Below are 20086 nucleotides of genomic sequence, written 5' to 3'. Positions count from 1 at the left end.
AGAAACAAATTTTCATCTGAGCCAGTGTGATTCACTTAGGCTTTAATATTGATTAATATTGATTAATATTGATTTGCCGGGTAAGGTCAAACTGGATTGGAAGATAAATATTTCTACCATTTAGTGATGTGAGGATAGAACCACTATAGTTTTGTTATTTGCTAAATTACAACAGAAACTTACAGGTTCCTGACTTAAAAAGTGATCGAAATAAAAACAGGGCACAATTCAAGGTGTAAACCATGGCTTCAATTTATTTTTTATTATTTCAAACAGACCACACAATATTACAAAAATATTAAGTGCTGCATGTCTCACAAAAACAGTCGTGGCCTCTGCAGAAAGGCCAGTATCAACACCCAAATACAAATTCAGGAAAAAAAATAGGTATAAATACAAAAATAACTTATGTACAAATACCAGAAAAATAATTTTAATTGAAAAAGAAACCTACAAATTCTGAATTAACATTCTCTAAACTACATTTGTAAAACCACACACACGAAACACACTGTAAACACCCGCTTCCCAAACTATCAAATACACACACGCACGCACACGTTTTTCAAGTTTCGTTAGGACAGGACAGTTAGCTTATCTCTGCGACATAGAGGGAAAGCCAAAAAAGCATCGGCGTGAAATTCAAATTTCTTTAACAGGTAAAAGTCACAGCTGCTCTTGAGTTCTGGTGCACTATTTAAAAAGGGGCTGCACCAAAACACATGGGGGCGGGGGGGGATTCAAAGGCCTGAAATCCAAACAGTTAAATTCCTCATGGTCTCTGCTTCTATTCAATCAACAAACTCCATTTCAGAACAAATGGAGACGAATCTAATTCAACCTTAATTACATAAATTAACGAACCTTCCATCACATCTGCAACACAGATGCTGCATTTCATTCTTTTGGGTTATTTCCTCAGAAATAGAACAGTAGTTTGACACCACTTCATAAAAAAACACGCATCGGTTAAAATATTCTCACAGGAGCAACTGGATTTGAAACAAAGTGATTAGCACCGATTCATCGCTCACAATCTCTGGCTCCGAGTCCAGAACCGGCCTCCACAGCCTGTGTGGTTTGGCACACGATGCAAACACCAAACAGGTAACAAGGCCTGCCAAAAAGCTTGAGGCAGTCGAAGAGCCAACGTTTCAAATCAGCTGCTCGTCTAATATCTACGCTCAGATTTCACGTGACAGTGCATTGGAGCTGCAGACACCCAGTGGATCCACGAGGACATGTCATTCACAGTTTCATGTGATGCACGTTGAAGATACGAGGACCCTGTGTGAGGTTTCTTGGTGGCTTTAGCTTACTCTCATCCACTTTGATTGAATCCTGGAAAAAGCTGCACGGCAGTTAAAGCTAACTTAATACAAGGCTGCCCCCTATGGGCCAAAGAGTGGCACAATCATTTAGACTTTGGAAACAAGGAAGAAAAAGCACATTTTCCTGAGTTGTCACACTGTAAACACCGGCTTGGCACCCAAACCTCTACCAGGTCTTTTGCTGGTAAGATGCATAGTGACTCACAGATTTGTGTGAGACTACAAATGCTTTCTCTTTGCAGCACAATGTGAAAAAGTCCCTGCTTTTTAAACAGTGTTTCTTTAAGTCAGAAATGACACACACACACACACACACACACACACACACACACACACACACACACACACACACACACACACACACACACACACACACACACACACACACACACACACACACACACACACACACACACACACACACACACACACACACACACACACCAGTGCCAATCTCAGTCTCCCCGACTGAGAGATTTTTTTTACAAAAATATGTACAATTGGGATTTTTACTTAATTAACATTAACATAGGGTTTATATCACCCTTTGGAATCACTGACATTAAAACAGGCATGGCAAAAAAGAGAGATGGCTTCATAGTGTAATATTTCCTACTTTGAGAAGGCATTTCGATTAAATATCCCCCCCCCCCCCCCCGCCTACATTTCTTTCCCCCCCCTTCCTTCAGTGATACCTCAGCTCTTCAGCAGATCCCCGAGGTCGTAGGTGTCAAAGAAATCAGACACTCCCTCGCCATCGTCCAGGCTCCAGAGGTAATCGTCGTGGTCCAAGGGGGGCGAGAAGCTGACAAAGGGCGTGTTGGGATCTGGGGCGAACGAGGTGCCGGGGAGCTGGTCCTCGGTGATCTGCAGCAGGCTGGGGGGCAAACCCAACAGCCTCTCTACGTCCAGCAGAGCCGAGGTGGAGGCTGAAGCCGAGAGGGCGGCGGGAACTGCAGCGGTCGACAGGTTGGCTGTTTTCAGGAGAGGGCAGAGAAGAGGAGAGATTCAAGTTTAATAAACACAACATAAACCTCTGGATTGGTGCTTTAACTTCCCCCACTAGTTCAAAACTTTTAAAAACTTCCCCCTTGCGATTTCATTTTTTGTTTCTAACTATAGCTTTTTATCTTTTTTTGTTTGTTGCGTTGATTAACCCTGATTCTTTTTTATTTTGCTATATAAATAAGGTTTGGACTGAATGGAATAGTTCTTAGTAACTTTGCTATTTCTGCTTATGTACAGATTAAAAAAAAAAAGAGTGTTAGAGATTCTGCACAGTATATATTTGAACTTTGGCTAATGCGTAGACATTGGTCTTTATATCTTCTGCAATAAATTAAATAAGTGCATTTGGCAAGATGATAACATTTTATTTTAATCTTTAAAGCACACGCTTATACATTTACAACTAAAATAATGCAGTTGGTGGTTAAGTCTGAATCCGCAGCACGGTATGTATCCAACAATCAATGTAATCTTACATTCAACAGGCTCCTCCTTGATGCTGTAACATGTTTGTGCCATCGGAGTGGCAGCTTGAAGACCGAGAGGGGGGGGAAACTCCTCCTTGGGCGTGACAAGGCTCTTAACGGGGCTGGCATCTTCGAGACCCTCCTCCGGACAAAGGTAGACCTCGATGGGGCCGTTTTTACTCTTTAAGTAGATCTGTAATGACTCCTGCTGTGGGGAGAGAGGGACACAGACACAGAGTACTGTCAGTCACTAGTTACTGTTTCCTTGACAAACTTATTTATCGAAAGATTTAACCTCCGTCTGAAAGCAATATTGCCATATGATAAAAATGAGCATGGGAGAGCAGTGGACTGTAAAGGCTCAATTCACACAACTACATATAATTTTTAAATCCCTGATGCTACGTCTTCACCTGGTGTCCAGACTTCTCCAGAGTTTGGAGCACATGAAGCTGTTCTCTATCCGTGGTGCTGACGGGCATAAACTAACCTTTCTGTAGGTCCAATAATAGAAAACCCTCTTCTTCTTACTTTTCACCGTTGCTGTGTTTCGTATTTATTGCAATGTCTGTAAATAAGCAACAAACTGCTTCCTGTTTACTGCGGCAGGGAAACACGCCATGATTGCATGAATCTTCATGTTTCAGTATGGGCAGCGATTAATTGCGATACTGGACTAGACAGAGATCGTTTCAATATAAAAACTAAGACTTTAAAAGTGTGGCTGTAGCCTGAAACAGGCGAGATGGAGGAAACAGGAACACAGTGTCAAATTCAAACAAAGAAGCTCTCTCACCCCCGCTGCGTCTGGCACCTCCAGCTTGGTCTCAGCCGGGGCCTTGACAGCGATGACCGTCTGGTCTCGGAGACTGCCGATGGAGCGGATGTCCTGGTACGTCACGTAGCCTAGCGTGCCGCGTGGGGTCAAGGGTATCAACAGTAGCAGCAGCAGGTATCAAGTGGATATTATGTATACGCAAACACAGACGAGTTGCAATATCAATGTAGTGAAACACAAAGACGCATGTGAAGGATATCTCTGATTGTCTTTGTATTCAGTGAGCTGTTTGAGCTGCGTGGTGCTGGACTGGATGAGCTCGTCCAGAGACCGCTCCGCCCTCTCCAGGTCGCCCAGCTCCTTCCTCAGGGCACACGCCTTCTCTCCTCCGCCTGCACCGCCTTCAAACACGTCTCCAACCCTGAAACATCACACAGTTCACATCCACATTATCTATACTGCTTATTCTTTGTAGGGGGGGGGGAGGGACGGAGCCAATCCCAGCACACATCATATAAAGAGACAAAAAAACTGAAACCAGTGAGGATTTGATTGCATTAAAATAAGTGAACAGACAGTATAATGGGCAGTAAGTATTCCACATGGTGGAGACTCTATGTTGTAGTGTCTAGTTAAAGCCACCAGGGGGCTGGTAAGCTACGTGTGAGCAGGAATACATACACTTGAGTTGAGCTGCAGTTACAACTGTGAACTGTAGTTTTATTTTTCAGAGTGGTTGATTCCACTACTTTAAATATTTATAAAATGTCGAAATTGATTGAAATATTAATAGGACCAATCCGAATACAGAAAGTAAATGCCTTTTAATTTCTGTCCATTATCTCTACACGTCTTTTATCAGCTGCAATTCCAGATGTTTCCCCAACTGTGAACACTAAATCTCTGCTGATGTATTTCTACTCACAGCCACTGGATGTTATTCTTTGATTTCTTTCTGATCAGCTGCACTCCCTCCAGGACGTTGGTGATGTCATAGATGCGTCTCTTCTGGACCTCCAGAACCTCGGTGGCCCAGTTCAGGTCAAGAACTCCATCGGGAGACTCCGCGATCAGACCCACAAACTTCTTGGTCAGCAGGCCCAGGGAGGTGTCGTACCGCGTCCGCTCACCAGGAGACTTTGGAGCTGAGACACAAACAAATGGCCCATTAGGAGACGAGCCAGTAGAGATATTTAAGCCTGTGGTGAAGGCGCTCAGTTTTTCACAGGGTATCTACAAGCTAATAATTTAATAACTTCCTAATTAATAATCAAATAAATGTTCAAGACTTTTCAAAATGCATTTCAGACTTTATTTTGCCCTAAAATTAGGATTTGGGATTAAAGAGTTTTTAAGATACCTAACTTATGTATAAAACAGAGCCAGGTTGGCCATTGTCAGCAATACTAGTTAGTAACTTGCAATATTTTATGCATTTGGATACTGTAAAAATATGTAGACAGAGAGAAGTTGGACAGTTCTTTGTGTATGAATGATCCGATGAGACAGAAGTGCTGATAAACAGGACACCACTCCTCCCTTGTATACTCACTTCTTGGACTTGGTATCCTGGCTGTGATGCTGCCTTTGCCTTTTGGCGTGCGGAACTCTGGGAGGTAAAGAGGGTCCTCGAGATCCAGCTTCCTTTTAGCCTAGAGAGCAAAAAAATGTACTTTATTAATTATAAAGAACTGGAGCATTTAAAAGCAAAGATGGTTTATGTTCTTACTAAGAGGTTACCATTTAGTCACCCCCCCAAAAAAACATGCAAAGTGTGAATAATGTTCCTCATTTGACTTCCTTCCCGGTCTGAGGTTTACTGGAAACGATCTGTCGTCCTAGCGAATTAACAAATGTCACAGAGTTTACACAATGGCAGATCAAAGTTAAGTTGCTAAAAAAAGCGCAGGGCAAGTCCGGGCCATCAATGTTGGTGAAAAGTGCTAAATAGGGGGGGGGGGGGGGGGGGGGAAAGTGCTATGTCGTAAATGTGACAATGGCCCTCAACTGCAGAAACAAAGCACCCCCCTCACACTTTCCCAAGCACTTCAAGAGGGCCCGATCTCCTGTGTGTGTGTGTGTGTGTGTGTGGGTGGGTGGGTGCGTGTGTGTTGTAGAAGGGGAAGGAGGGTGAGGGGATCAGCTCGCTCTCTCGACCCAATGCCTGCAAAACGCCAGGAAATCCCTGGAATCACTCAATGACCTCTCCTCCCCCTTCAAAGCCTCCCTACGTCCCCGTTCTCCTACGACTAAACACACACAAGCTCTCCACATATACACAAGCAGCCGCACGCACACACACATACACACAAATTGTTGATTTTGTGCATTCAGTTTCAATCTGAAAATATCAGATTGAACTTTGGGCCCCGTAATAAACTATATATCTTCCTGCCGCCATTCTTCTTCATGGCAAAAGTGAAAGTCACAAGAACACAGGCCCCCTGATAGAATGACGAAATGACCAACTGTCTGAAATGTGACTTCTTGTGCAGAGTCAGGACCTCCTGACGTGCCGAATTCCTGCCAGAGACCTAAGTAATGGCAGCACATGCTCACGGTGTGTGTAACAGAGGTTTCGGTTCATCAGTGGTCATTCCCCTCTTTATGCAGGGCGCCCACACAAAACCTAATTTCGGGTAATGTGCAGCATCTGGTCCGGGGACCTCACCTTCTCCCCCGTGTCTCTTGGCAAACACTTCGTTAATCCCTTTTTTTTGTGTGACTGTGCCGTGCCGTAAAAAGCCATTGAGCCACTTTGGCTAATAGGTTTAGGGCAATACTACAGAGAAGGGAAAAGTGGCAAATTGAGCGCAACATGTGTGGATGTGCCTGTGCGAGGGTGGGGGATAAGAAAGGCCGCCATTGTCCCAGTTTGCTCGCTGACACGTCCACCTGTTGACTGGCGACATCTGGAGCAACACAGCAAGTGCACGTGCTGTTGGCGGGGAGGCTTTTAATGACCAACGCATTCAGCCAGCCATGTACACAGACACTTCAGGGACATGGACCCCATACCTGTAACAAAATGGCAGCTGTAAGCACTTGTTCAGGTTTTTTGTGGGATTAGAAAAAGTTGTGTCTTTGTTGGCTCGGGGTCTTGGCTGTCAAACACCAGAGGAATCAGATATTTGTTGGAGGGTCTGCAAGCAGTGACAGCTGTCGTTGACACACAGAGAGGATCTGTGTGGTTTTCTCTTCACTGCTCAGTGTCTCAAAGCCTCCCTCACGATAATTCTGCAAACTTCACATAAAATAACCACAAGACGTACAGATCGAGCTGATCCTGGTCTATGTTTTCAGGCTGTTTGGGTCTTAAGCATTATAAGTCACGGCCACAGGCAATGCTGACACGTCATAAGAGGGAACCAACGGTTTCACCCTGCAGCTGTATGGGTTAAGGCGGGGGCTTGGGTGCTCCCTTTTTTGCATGAGGGATTTCACCGTTGAGTCAACCGTGTTAGGCAAACACTGCTTTATTTAGTTTGTGTTGTTGTTTGTTTGGTTGTATTCAAGATTACGCAAAAAATACTGGACAGAGTAACAAAAGGCCTGGGTCGGCTGGGGGGGGGGGGGGGGGGGGGAGACTTTCTTCAACTTTGTGAGATTGATTTTTAGTATTTCCCCAGGAATAAATTAATAAATCTGGCTTATTAAGGGACCTGAATTCTAACGTTGTGTGAAATTTGATGCAGCATGATCGAATTCAAGGGGACTGGTTTGGCCTAGTTTAAATCTGTAGTATATGGCTGAGTACATGGGCAGGTTTCATTACACAAAACATGTCTCTTAAGCTGCTTTCAGGTATGCACTGTACTCTCCTTCTTCTTCTTCTTCTTCTTCTTCGGAGGAGGAGGTGCATGTGGGAACGCAAATGTCCAAGGCTGCGGTTTGTCAGCGAACTATCTCCACCTGGCCTCCTAGTATAAAGTATGTAGACTTTACCCGCAGGTCATGTCTGAAAACATTTAAAGTATGTATAAGTCATTTCTAAACATCTGTTTTTGCCTGTCCAGACTAAAACACTGCAGAATTCCTAAATGTCACCATTTTTGTGGCTCAAAAGCGTAGTAGTAGTAGTGTTGACCTGTGAATCTTCATAGCAGAGTGTAGTGGATGTAGCCTCTGTCAGAAAACTGGATATCGCAGCATGTTCCTCAATTTCAATCTGATCCCTAGTTGATATGTTGCAGAAAACCACTCTTGAGGCCAGCTGCTGTGAGAAGAAAACCGGAAAGGCCAGAGTCAACTGCCCTGCTGCTAACTCGGAACTTTATCTCAAAAGCTCCCAGCTACTCCCCTCACGCTTGCTACCAGCTCACCCTGCCTGCCTTCCCAGCTACACCCTGTCTGTTGCACATTCTTTGGCTGATTCCTGCCATCGTGGTGAAAAGTCAACTGTGGAGGTTCGCACAAAGTCAACGAGTCACGTGGAGGACCTCTGCCGCCAGGCCCCATCTGCAAACCCAACAAACCTCGTCCGTTGAGCTGCCGGTGCGTGGGACTCAGATTCCAGCCCAGCCGAGGGCAAGTTACAGTATGCCTGCAAGTATCCACTCCTCCGTAAACAAATCTCTTCACCACCACACCCATGGGTAGTCACAAGACAAACAATGGCTGAATTGCTGATGAGATTGTCAATGTGTCCCGCAAGAGGAGACATCTGAAGGGCGGATCTGCCCATTTGGGTGGATGGTAGAGAGGTGGGGTGGGGGGGAGTTGGGCTGCTTTGAAATGTAAAACTCCTACTGCTGTGGACATTATGCTTTGGCCCGAGGCAAGGGTAAAAAAACAGGGGGAATGACATGGCATAGAGACAGAGTTGTGTTTGATTGCATACAGTTGGCAACGTGGCCAATGTCACATGCAGGTGGCATCCGTCTCAATGGAGGCTCACTACATGGGGTCCAAGAGGAATGGAACCAGAAGCACTCCTCCTTACTTTTATTGAGGGTTAAGGACAGAGGATGTCACACCTTGTTAAGCCCTATGAGACAAATTGTGCTCTCCGAATGTATAATATACGAATACAATTTAAAAGATTGACTGAAGTTGATTCCAGAGTCAAGAGACCACTAGAGGGTATAAGCCTCTTTTCCACTGGTAGAAAATCCCACTCACCTCTGGCTTTTGTGTGCAATTGGGAATTAATAAAATCGGCATTCCTTCCCTTATCAAATGACTTTGCAATAGACACAGGTTTCTATCGGCTGCAGATCATTAGACAGCAGTGTAAAATGTGACATGGGGCTAAACCCGCTAATTTGACAACACAGCCAGGGCAGAGAGCGACCCAGTTTTCAGTTTGTGACATTGAGCACGACGCACCAGGGGAATATATAGAGGATAGCTCCTCTACTGGTAATGGTCAATAATCATATTTTTTGTGGGTTTATAAGAGTTTTAAAAAACATGCATTTACCCACTAATCTTGGTTTAAAAGAGGTAAAAGAAACAGCACAGAAGAGTTGTGTGTCACTACCAAAGGGAAGAAGGAGTAATTCATGAAGCTGATATTAATGCAGTTTCGCAGATTGTGCACATTCCATGAAAATCTGGGAACATGCATGTGACATGAGCAGGGAATAAGTGTGACATTGTTTGGTGGTGGCCGACATTATGCCGATGGCCGACATCTTCTGTCAAATCTGGTATTTGACCGTCGTAAAACGCTACATAGGAATGCTGGAGTCCCACAGAGCATTTAGGAAGAGTTTGATGTAGGAGGACCAATCAGAGACAGAAGCAGCTTCCCTGGACTTTGGAGGGAGACCCGAGGCCTGTAACACATTTACATCACTATCGAGCTGAGGGGTAACAGTCACAACTATCGACTGTTAACACAAGCTAGTTAAAACTCACATAGCGACCAATGATACATTGCTTTTTTTTTTACTACAGCTAGGTAAGGTTATAAGGAAAGGTTTCATCTCTGCAGCCTAAGTCCAACATTTTTCTTGAGGGTTTTCAAAAGAGCGTGTCCCATGAGGAAGCTTTTGAAGTAAAAAAAAAAAAAGAAAAAGTAATAATATCCTAAAATCACACTTTGTCTCATAAGGACGTCCTCTCATGCCCTTTAGCAAGAGGAAGGATTACTTGTGGGAACACACATGACTGTTGTATAGGCGTGTGTTGTTTGCTTGAGCCGAGCATCCTGTGGTGAAGTGTAAACTGAAAGACAGTGGTTATTATGTTGTTTAAGCTGAAGGAAGTGAGATGCACATGAAGCGGCAACACTTCCTGTAAACATAAGACCCATGATTGAGCAGGAGCTTAAGCTGCTGTGTCAGCAAGTACACGTGCACAAGTTAAATCCAACTCTGGCTAATCAGTGTATATCATATATATCTAATTTATTTAGCATGCTAGCTGTCCATAGTCAGTTTATTGTCTCTTCCATCATATAATAAATCAACCTAGGTTGATGAAGTAGTGAAGAAGCTCTGGAAACACTGGAGTTGTCACGTATTACAGTTTTATTAATTAAATGCAGGAAAATGACAGTTATTAATCTTGATCCGTTACGGGTGACCAATATGAACAGTGGAAGGAAACAACAGCAGACTGGCTAACTGGCTAGCAGTGTGTCTTTATATAGTTAAAGCAGAGACGGGCAGAGCCACAGTTAAAGAGGATATGAAATAATCAAGCACAGAAAGATAGCTTTAATAAAACTGGGAATTTCTCTGGTTTGAACATTGTTTAAAAATATATGTAGGTCAACATAATATATAGCATAGGTCTAGTTGTATGGTGGCATTTTGAAGAAGAATAAAAAGTTTAAGCCGATTATCTACTCATAACATAATTTGTCTTAACTATATTGAATGTTTATGCTATTCTCCCTCTTAAAAACTAAAGAAATAACCTAATTTACTGACATGTGCTGAGGAAGTTTCACAACTATGAAACTTTTGAAACCAGCTTTGTAATTTCCCTCGTTCTCATCCCAGTTAAACTTTCATTTCAGTGACCCGCTAGTTGAACCAGGCCTCCGATAAAGGGATCACGACAAACCCAAACTCAGTCGTGTATCTACTGAATGCACGGTGGAGGCGAAGAATGGACCAACCCAGTTATCAGTGTGAAAACACACTCAGCACTCTGGCTTCTTATCTGCAACTTGTCAACAATTTCATCTGCATTATAAACCCTGCTCAGGCCACGTCCATGACACTCTGCATTATACAGACAGCACATGAACGTCTTGGCCCTGGATTAAAAGGGGAGAATATGGACGAACAAAAAGCATAATTTGACCAGGTGTCACGTATAAATCCACGAATACTCAGGCTCGAGGCCCCTGAATGAATAGTAATTCAGTTCACCTTGGCACACCATAAGCCAGGGGGCCGCCTATTTCTCACTTTACTTACATCCGACTAATCCTCTTGCTGGGCCGAGGGCCGGAGGTTAACAACACGAGATTTGGAGACCCTGCACCCACTCTAACCCCCGACGTCTTTGGCTTCACTGCAATTCATGTACATCTTAGAGACAGCAGGGACGGGTCAGAAAGGAGAGAGAGACCCGATACAACAAACAACAGCAGGTGTGGCGACACTAACGCGTTCGCCGGGTGTGATCCAATCATCTCAGATCATCAAGCTTTTCAAATAATCCCTCAGGAACAGGAAGCATACTGTCAAAACACGGGGGTGGGGGACACACTTTTACGGTGGGATTTGTCTTCACCGTGGATGAGGCAATTGTTAACGTACAATAACTTCAGCTGCTGGGAGTTGTTCTCTTCGACCCACTGGTCCATGAAGATCCACTTGTCGTGACTCAGATGCAAGGCATGCTCACGGATGAGGAAGGACAATTATTAATCGTCATCTATAACGAGTGACCAAACTGGTAGTTGCATATTTCTCCTTAGGTCGTAATTGCCCCGGTAACAGGAGAGACTGGTTTGAACACTGTCAACAAAATATATATATATATAAATATACAAACAGCTCACATATATTTAAGTCTTCCCCCCCCCCCCCCGAGCATACACACACATCATGTCTCAGGGTAAATACAACAGTTGTCAGGTTGTGACCTCTGACCTTACCCTCCGTCCTACAGTGACCAAACAGGCTAACTGGTTAGAAGCGTGTTTTTCTTCACATACGTCAGAACTGCACCAGTAACAACAGGAGAGACGGGAAAAGCCACAAGTGATTGTGACGTGATTAAAAGCAGCAGAAACTAAACGTCCTGTCACCGAGACCTACAAACTGGGTATTTATCTGGGACACTAAATATATATAAATGTGTTTTTTAAGAGTTCTTTCCACCTGAGCAGACACGCACACATCAGTGCTCGAGAGGCAGTTGTCAGGCTGTGACCTCTGACCTTCACCTCCCTCCTACAGTGATATAAACAGGTTCCACAGGTGCTGAATTGCCTCGGCGACAGGTGCAGTCGCAGCAGCTGCCAACAAGAGCGAGAGGGACGACTCGGGAACATCAGGCGATTCCCAGCTGCCCACACGATTCACAGAATAGAAATTAGTGTAAAGTTCTGTGCTTTACATTAGTGTCACCAGCTTGTTCACCCCCCCCCCCCCTCCCCACCGCAGCATTGTCTAATTGTGTGGCCCTGCTGCCTCTCCTGCTGTGGAGGGGGGCCCCGTCCTTTTCACAAGAGAAGGGCCGCCAAACACTACTCAACCCCCCCACCCCTCCCAAAAAAGCCCCATATCTCACAGCGTCTGGTCTTGTGTGCAGCTACAGCTGGACTGCGGGAGAAGATGTCACACAACTTTAAATGGCAGGCAAAAGGCGAACTAGGGACACACACACACTGACACACAGTCATACACGTTCAGCAGCAGCCACAGTGGCATCTCTGTGTCTTGTCGCGTCAGCACATTGTTGAATGTTGCCAAAAATGCATACCAATCGAAATCAAGAATTATTCCAACACCCCCCACACACACATGACACTGGAGCAATCATTCCATAATAAAGAGTGTTAGTGTGTAAATGGAGCCCAGTGGTAAAGTGTGTGTTTGTGTAAATGCCCCGCAGTGGTAAAGAATGTCTGTATGTGTAAATGCATCGCAGTGGTGAAGTGTGGGTTTGTGTAAATGCATCTCAGTGGTAGATTGTGTGTTTGTGTAAATGCACAGCAGTGGTGGAGTGTGTGTTTGATTCCTCACCGGCAGCCGCCCGGAGGATGATCTGATGGGTTTAGCCTCTGGTCCGTGGGGGGTTGAGTACAGGCTGTGGGCTCTTTGTTCGGCCAGGGCCGTGTTGCAGATCTGGGTGAAGTATCCCACCGGCACCGTGCTCATCGGCGGGCTGGACAGTCCGGTGCTGAAGAACTCGGCCTTCACTGCTGCTCCGCTGGAGAAGACCTTCATCTTGTGCTGGGAGCAGGGCAGACCCACCGCGGGACGACCCGCCGCTGCCGGAGAAACGCCTTTGGGCGTTCGCATCATATTTGTCCCGGAGTGAAGTAAAACTATAACCGGATCGGTGGAGCTGGGGGGGAAGTAGGCTGAGATCGATGCTGCGGGGAATCGTTCTCTATAGAGATGTACTCGCACTCCTGCAGCTATAATAACAAATAAACCCAGAGCCACTCACTTAGCAGAAATCCGCCTTTTAAATTCAGAAGTGCACGATTTAAACATGCGATCCGGACTGTATCTACAGTAATGACCTGCTCGGTGCTGTTCTCCTTTGTCCGGCAACAAAGTGCATAAGAAACTCTCCGTGCAAGTCAATCAGAACGGTGCTCACAATAAATAAACAACCTGTTTTAAGGAGGCAGTATTTTTAAAAGTCCGGTACCGGAGGGTTCTCACGGAGAGTTCTGGTGGTTCTGGTTCTGAGTGTGACGCCCCCACCTCTGCTGCAGAATCCGACCCGGTGTGTGAGCTCTGATCGTCCGGCTCGCTGCTCCTCTCGCTCCATACAAGAGGACAAGAGGTGGAGAGAGACAAGCAGCTTTTTTTTTACCGCCAAACTTCGTCCCGCGAAATTTAGATCTCCCGCGGTTGGGGCTCGCCGCTGATTGGCTGTTGGCACGCTCGGCTTGTCACATTTGCATAAAACAGTTGTTCGGGGCACGAGGCTCGTCCTCTTAAAGGGACAGTAGCCCGGGTTTCTTTATTGTAAGCATCATGGAGACAATAAGACAATAAGAGACTTCTCCAGGGTTGAAACTTTAATATAACTAGGACACAGCCACGAGTTGACCCACATAATGTGTCTTTATCTGATTTCATATCTCTAGTTTTATGTTTTAAGTTGTTTTCTTGCACTGTTTACACCATTTTTGTAAAAATCTATCTATCTATCTATCTATCTATCTATCTATCTGTCTATCTGGTATCATAAGAACCTTATTACATGTAGAATATGCTTTTTGATGTAATGGCAAGAGCACAAAATTGCTCTTATGTATGAACATTTAACTAAATAGTTATTGACAATATGTATTGATAACAAGTTAGATCCAACCTCATTGAAAAAGTGGAACAATTAAGTATGTATTTTTGAAAGTTGAACGACGTGCTGTACAATAAAAAAAGACACAACGCCAAATAACATAAATAATAGAAAAGAATTGCATCAAATTCTCTTGTTAGTTATAGCTAAATAGGGAAAAACATGTAATAGAAATACAAGAGAGAAATGTGTCATACAAATTAGGCACTTCAAAAACTTTTAGACACTTAGAAATTGAAGTCAAATTGTAAGGAACAATGGTATTCAAGTGGGCAATTATTCGTAAATATAAATAATGTGTGATTATGGTAACTTTCTGATCATCCCCATGTTATTTTATAAGAAATTAGCTCCTTTGTCCTTGACATGAGAATCAATAGCGTATTGTAATGAAAGTGTAGTGTGGCCCGGTGCAAGTGGGTGGGAGTTATTTGGTGGGGATAGTTTGTCGATGATAATTGCATTCATTCAGTAGCACTCTTGCTTATTGGCTCAGAGGAGATATTGAAAGAAAACAACCCCTCCCCCAATCCACATCTACCAGACCCAAGCCATATGACTTGACCCCCATTGGCCAAGGCAGAGGAGAATGCCAGCCAAGGCCAGCTGATGTCACGCCTCAATTTGAGCCATAACTCAAACGATTTCAAATGAAGTCCACACATACTCTAAAATGACATTAAACTCATATTAACTTTAACTTTTTCGGCTCCGGATTGTACCGAGTTGCTGTATTGACCCTATGTGTAGCGGGAAAAAAGTGTGAGTGGGACAAAGCTAACACAGTGCGCTTCTTGTCACACTTAGTTAAGTGTCACAGTGATCTTCACATTATGCAGCTGGGCTCATCTCCGCCCTCTGTCTCTTCCTCTTTCAGACGACACAACAGAATGCAGTTAGTGCTCTGACACAATCCACGACCAGTTGTGGGAATTCAGATTTATTTTGCAACGCCTCTGCATGTTGCACACATTGCATCACAATTAGTTGAGACTTGTCCCATGTTGGATTTCCCTGTAACAGTAGAAATGGTTTTTGCCAGTGGTTTTTAATTTTTATTTTAAACCCGTTTATGAACTTTACTGTTAAAAACATTTGAATAAACTTATATAAACCTATACGCCTGTGAAAACAAGACACCAAACCGTACATATAAACCTCACCACTTTTTACATTTCTATTAATAGGCTGGGTGACTATCTAAATACAGTATATTTAATGTTTCCGCCTGTTACAATATAAATTCTCAAAGAATTCCCATTACGTACCCTAGTTGATCATCGTGATGCTTCGGGGGCCCATTAAAAGTAAATCATGAAGTGAAAGCACATTTTTATATTGTTATTATTCTTGGAATTCTGTTTTCTGAAACTGAAGTTCACATGGGATATAAATGAGGGGAAAGAATTTGACTTGTCTGCTTGCATTCATTATAAGTATAGGCTCAAGTGTGAGCTCATAAACAGAAAACACGCAGTCACATTGCATGTATCTAATGTTTATAATAATAACATCCTCTAGTTTGACACATGCCAAAACTTGTTGATGGCATCGCTGCACCGTTGTCGAGCTGGTTGTGTGAAGCTCCTGTCCTTGGATTAGGTTTAGGCCTGAGGTGCTTTGTTCTTCACTCTGAGTTCACTAATCACTGTCTGGTATTAAACCAATGTGGATTTGCTGCAAGGTCAAAGTGCTGCTCTGCTGTGTGAGAGCAGCACTTGACCCACAGAGGTTCACTCTAACTTCCACAACATGAAGCTTATCTTGTCTTTAGGGTGCTTACATTCCTGGGACATCCGGGGGAAAGACTCTGTCGCATTATGATCCAACGCTGCCACCTTGTGGTATAACTTGGTAACTCCCCTGCATTAGTTCAGCCTCAAGCATAACCACTGATTAAACTTTGCAATGTGTCTTTTAATGAAAAGACAAAGAAGTTACTAATAAACTCAAAACAAAGTGGATATGAAATAAAACGCATTAAACATCTGTTTAATGCGGTCTGGTACAATATTATTTATTTGAGCATTTAATTAGTATTTTGCTAAACATTTGGATGTACAATATATATTGCCCCCCCAAATTTCATTAATCAATCAGAATCAGAGTCAGAATCAGAATCAGAATCAGATCAGAATCAGAATCAGAAAGTCTTTATTGCCAAGTAGGTTTAAACCTACAAGGAATTTGCTCTGGTTATTGGTGCATACAATGAACATAGAAACATAAAAACATAAAAACACAATAAATACAACACACATAAGAAAAGCAATAAAAAGAAACAATAAATATTTACTCACTATTTACTTCTTATTTACTCCATTTTTCTAATATTTATACAAAGTAACACATTTATTTACTTATAATTTTAATATTAGCATTATAATCTTTAGTACAGCAGTTCATAAATTATTGATTTAATTATGTCCAGGAATTTTTATTAGGTTTAACCCCTCTTAAAAAGTATTAGCAATAAATATGAATTAATTGAAAAACAGCAGATTATTATAAAATTAGGAATTACACAATTGTATTTTTTCAATGTATCATGATCACATTTTATAGTTCATCTCCTAATTCATGGTTTACTTATTATATCTTTTATCTTTTATATCTTTTTATTTTATATATTGTTTTTTTTTTCTATTTGTAGTATTTATTGTGTTTTAATGTTTCATGTTTATTGTATGCACCTTTAAACAAAAAAATTCCAAGTAGGTGTAAACCTACTTGTCAATAAATACATTCTGATTCTGATTCTGCACATCAGTATATCTCAGATGTAACACGACCTAGAACTTTCAAGAGGCAATAACTCATATCAACCACTAGATGGAGGCACATCATTATCACCAGTACGCCGAAGGGTTGAACTGGGTCAACATGCTCAAGGCCTCAACACATTGGAGTTTTATTCTTTGTTGTATGTAAATAAAAGACAAGAAAATTCAAGAAAATTCAAGAAAATATTTATCATTGTTCTTGATCAACTAGATGAGGCAACAGTGGCAGCAAACATGTGATGCCTGAAATTCCTCATGAATCCACAAGGTGGGATAGTTTACACTTGTTTTGAGACCAGCTCAGGACAGTAACATGGATTTCCAAAAACGGATCATTTACAATTACAATATTAATATATGATTCAGTTAGGTGCTCTGCTACAAATACCAGTCTGATAAAGAGGGTAAAGTTGCATGAATTCTGCTTAACAGATGTTTCTCTTCTGCTTCAAGGGTCAGAGCAAAGATCTGGTGTCATGAATGTTGGAATGAGCAAGATAATCGAGGGTCTGGAGCTCGATCAGTGACCAGAAGGGCTGACGTGTCGGTTTATGAACACGCAACATCCGCTCCTCTACAGCGTTTAGGAAGTTGAAGTGCTTTAAACTGCTGGTAAGTCACTCTATGGAAAAATAGAAACTCTCAGAGGAAACTCCCTTCGTTTGATTTCCAACCACTCGACCTCAAAATTCATCTGAGAACATCCTGTTGTATCAGCATGTCATTGTCATCCAGAGCCCGAGGAGAAGCATCACTCGTCTCTCACGACGAAGAGCTCAGATCAATGACCCCGCACACACGCTGGAATCAATGTTTCACATGTTTTCTTTTTATTTCATTACATAAGATCATACATACACACATACAAAGCAAAAACTTTTATAATAAAGAGTTTATGAAACTCGCATCACGTTGTCCGTAGAAATAACACAATCCCTACAAACATTTACAATTGACTCTAGTATAGAGTTCTGATTATACAAACTGACTCGCACCTCTTACATACCCGACAGCAGATATGTACACATTCGTATGAAGCTGTCACACATCATAAGAAAACAGAGGAGGTGGGGGTGGGGGGTGGGCAACAGAGGGGAAATTATGTGAGATGATGACGGGTTCAGGTTGGGTTTGAGATTGGGCCGAAAGATTTATAATAAAAAAAAAAAAAAAAAAAAAAAAAAAAAGTTTGGAATGCAACACAATTACACAAAAGGAAAACGAAAGAGCAATGTACCCGGGTTGTCTAGGTCTATCTATAGGGAATCCCAGGTTCGTACAAAGTTGGGCAAAGCTTTTACTTTCCAATCCTGGCTTCTGCTTTGGTGTGTTGATTTGTCCGTCCGATGGGAGGGGAGAGGGGGGGGGGGGGGGGCAAAGAATGAAGCTCTGTTTTCTTGCTCATGCACTACTGTTGATTCCCACTCATCGAGGAAACAGTCCACTTCTTTTCTTGTCTTTTCTTTCTTCAACTCGCCCCCCCGCCCTCCCTCCTCCTCCTCCTTCTTCTTTTTCTCCTTCTCTCCAAAATACCTATCCCACCCTCTCTCTCTCTCTCTCTGCCCCTCTTGTCCTCTTGCCCGGGACTGAAGTGGAGACATGTGTTTCCCTGCACCTGCATGGAGAGAAAAGGAAGAAAAGTGAAGTCAGATCTCTCCCCACTCTCCCCCCGCCTGCTCCCCCCCTCCCTCGCTGCAGAGGGGAGCAGACAGACTGGCGCCTAGCATGGAACTTTCATTAACCCCAGGCAGATAGCAATGAATCCGCTACACATTCACATTGGGCTGTCTTAATTGGCAAACAGGCTGAATGTGGAGGGCAACACACAACTCACAGTTTTCTCACTGGTATTAAAAGCTTCATCTTTTTTTAATATAATGTCTTATTTTGAAAGTCTAAACAACACGCTACTGTAAGAGTCTGCCTGAAGACAGCATGTTTCCAAGCACAATAACCCCTTTATAGAAGCGAGGAATTAGAAGAGAAAGAATTATATGTACCATTATTGGTCATCCTCGTCCTAGTGGCACAACCGTCCTTCGTCTTTGGAGAATTTGTGCGTAAGATCGGCAGTCTGAGCGGAGAGGGAAGAAGACAGAAGCGGTTTTAGAACAACAGGGGCAGAAGCATGTTTCTCTGCAAGATTACATACACACTGATAGAGGGAGAGAACATCTGCTGCTGCATCACAACAGTCCACATCACCGGCATGCAAACACGAGCATAAGGTGATCCAAAAGCACGCGCGTCAGGAAACTCTCGAGTGGAATTAACTTTAACTGGACTTCAAAACTGTGTTTAACTTCCCACCATGAGGGTGACGGTGTGTTGCGCACGAAAGCTACAGGAGATCTGCTGAGAGCTGATGTTGGCACAAGCGTGAGTCCGCTCCGCAGTGCCCCGCAGTGCCCCGCACCGCACCGCACCGCACCTCTTCTCCGCTCACCTGTATTGACAGCACCATCTCCGGCGCGGCCGCGTCCTCCGCCTCCAGCGCGATCTGCAGGTCGAAGATGTAGTCGATGACGTGCTGCAGGATCTCCACCTGGCTCACCGACTTATTCTGCGGGATGCTGGGCACCAGCTCCTTCAGCTTGGAGTAGCAGTCGTTCATGTCGCACAGGGCGCCCGCCGGCTCGTCCGCGCACGCGTGTTTATTCCGGCTGATGGCGAGACTCTGCTCCGAGATGCAGCACACGGCCTTGTAGCAGCTCCTCACCGAGCGGACGGGACTGATGGCTTTCATAATCAACAAACAACTGGATGGGTGAGACGCGTTGTTAATCTCCTCGTTGCCTCTGTCCTGAGTCACACCGCTGTACTGTGACAGCGACCTACACGTTAGGGGTTTTATACATGAAGCGCCCGACGACGCCCCCTTCCTCGCACCGCTCCCCGATTGGCCAGTGTAGGGATGCACGCGCGCTCCCATTGGCTGATATCACCTTGTGGACGGGCTGGAAAGAATGAGGAAATGAGGAGGGGATGCCTGGAGGGGATTGTCAATCAGTTACCTTTTCCAGGTGCTATTTGGAAATAAATGTAAGTGTTCAAGTGTTTCTTATAAATAGGGACATGCTTCAAAACAAGGCTCAAGGGAAGTTATGGGGAATCTCAGGTCAACTTCAAAAGGGAATAACTCAAGTTTACAAGAAGATAAACTGGCAGATGAGGACTTTTTACCATCTTTAACATCAGATTTGTATTTACATATAGATATAAACAAGTAAATATATAACTGTGATAAAGATCTACAGTTAAAATATG

General features: G+C 43.6%; 2 protein-coding genes across 4 annotated transcripts; both read right to left on the bottom strand.

Moving 5' to 3' along the window:
• Window positions 1-227: 227 nt before the first annotated feature.
• On the bottom strand, window positions 228-13508 carry e2f2 (E2F transcription factor 2). 3 transcript variants are annotated; one of them, XM_053435277.1, is made up of 7 exons: window positions 12740-13508; window positions 5137-5236; window positions 4510-4729; window positions 3844-4005; window positions 3603-3717; window positions 2816-3014; window positions 228-2305 (listed from the first exon to the last, which is right to left on the bottom strand). In XM_053435277.1, exons 1-7 carry the CDS (start codon window positions 13019-13021, stop codon window positions 2028-2030), a joined length of 1356 nt encoding a protein of 451 aa, XP_053291252.1. In that variant the 5' UTR covers window positions 13022-13508; the 3' UTR covers window positions 228-2027. The 3 variants fall into 3 exon arrangements, with proteins under 3 accessions (XP_053291252.1, XP_053291253.1, XP_053291254.1); XM_053435278.1 differs by having other exon boundaries at window positions 2816-3011; XM_053435279.1 differs by lacking the exon at window positions 12740-13508 and adding an exon at window positions 5325-5514.
• A 4118-nt stretch (window positions 13509-17626) lies between these two features.
• Window positions 17627-19766, bottom strand: id3 (inhibitor of DNA binding 3). The gene is made up of 3 exons (XM_053434216.1): window positions 19266-19766; window positions 18820-18893; window positions 17627-18434 (listed from the first exon to the last, which is right to left on the bottom strand). The coding sequence occupies exons 1-2, from the start codon at window positions 19749-19751 to the stop codon at window positions 18840-18842; spliced, it is 540 nt and encodes a 179-aa protein (XP_053290191.1). The 5' UTR covers window positions 19752-19766; the 3' UTR covers window positions 17627-18434; window positions 18820-18839.
• Window positions 19767-20086: the final 320 nt, after the last annotated feature.

This window comes from Pleuronectes platessa, chromosome 11, assembly GCF_947347685.1.
Source record: "Pleuronectes platessa chromosome 11, fPlePla1.1, whole genome shotgun sequence".
Taxonomy (NCBI): domain Eukaryota; kingdom Metazoa; phylum Chordata; class Actinopteri; order Pleuronectiformes; family Pleuronectidae; genus Pleuronectes; species Pleuronectes platessa.
Note: the sequence above shows the minus strand (reverse complement) of the source record. Positions and strands in the feature narration are given on the sequence as shown.

Coding starts and splice junctions, on each gene's coding strand:
- e2f2 (XM_053435277.1), bottom strand. CDS start 13,021: ATGATGCGAACGCCCAAAGGCGTTTCTCCGGCAGCGGCGGGTCGTCCC. Junction 5,237..12,739: donor CATCCTCCGGGCGGCTGCCG/GTGAGGAATCAA, acceptor TTTGCTCTCTAG/GCTAAAAGGAAGCTGGATCT. Junction 3,718..3,843: donor GAATACAAAGACAATCAGAG/ATATCCTTCACA, acceptor CCCACGCGGCAC/GCTAGGCTACGTGACGTACC.
- id3 (XM_053434216.1), bottom strand. CDS start 19,751: ATGGGAGCGCGCGTGCATCCCTACACTGGCCAATCGGGGAGCGGTGCG. Junction 18,894..19,265: donor AGATGGTGCTGTCAATACAG/GTGAGCGGAGAA, acceptor CTCTCCGCTCAG/ACTGCCGATCTTACGCACAA.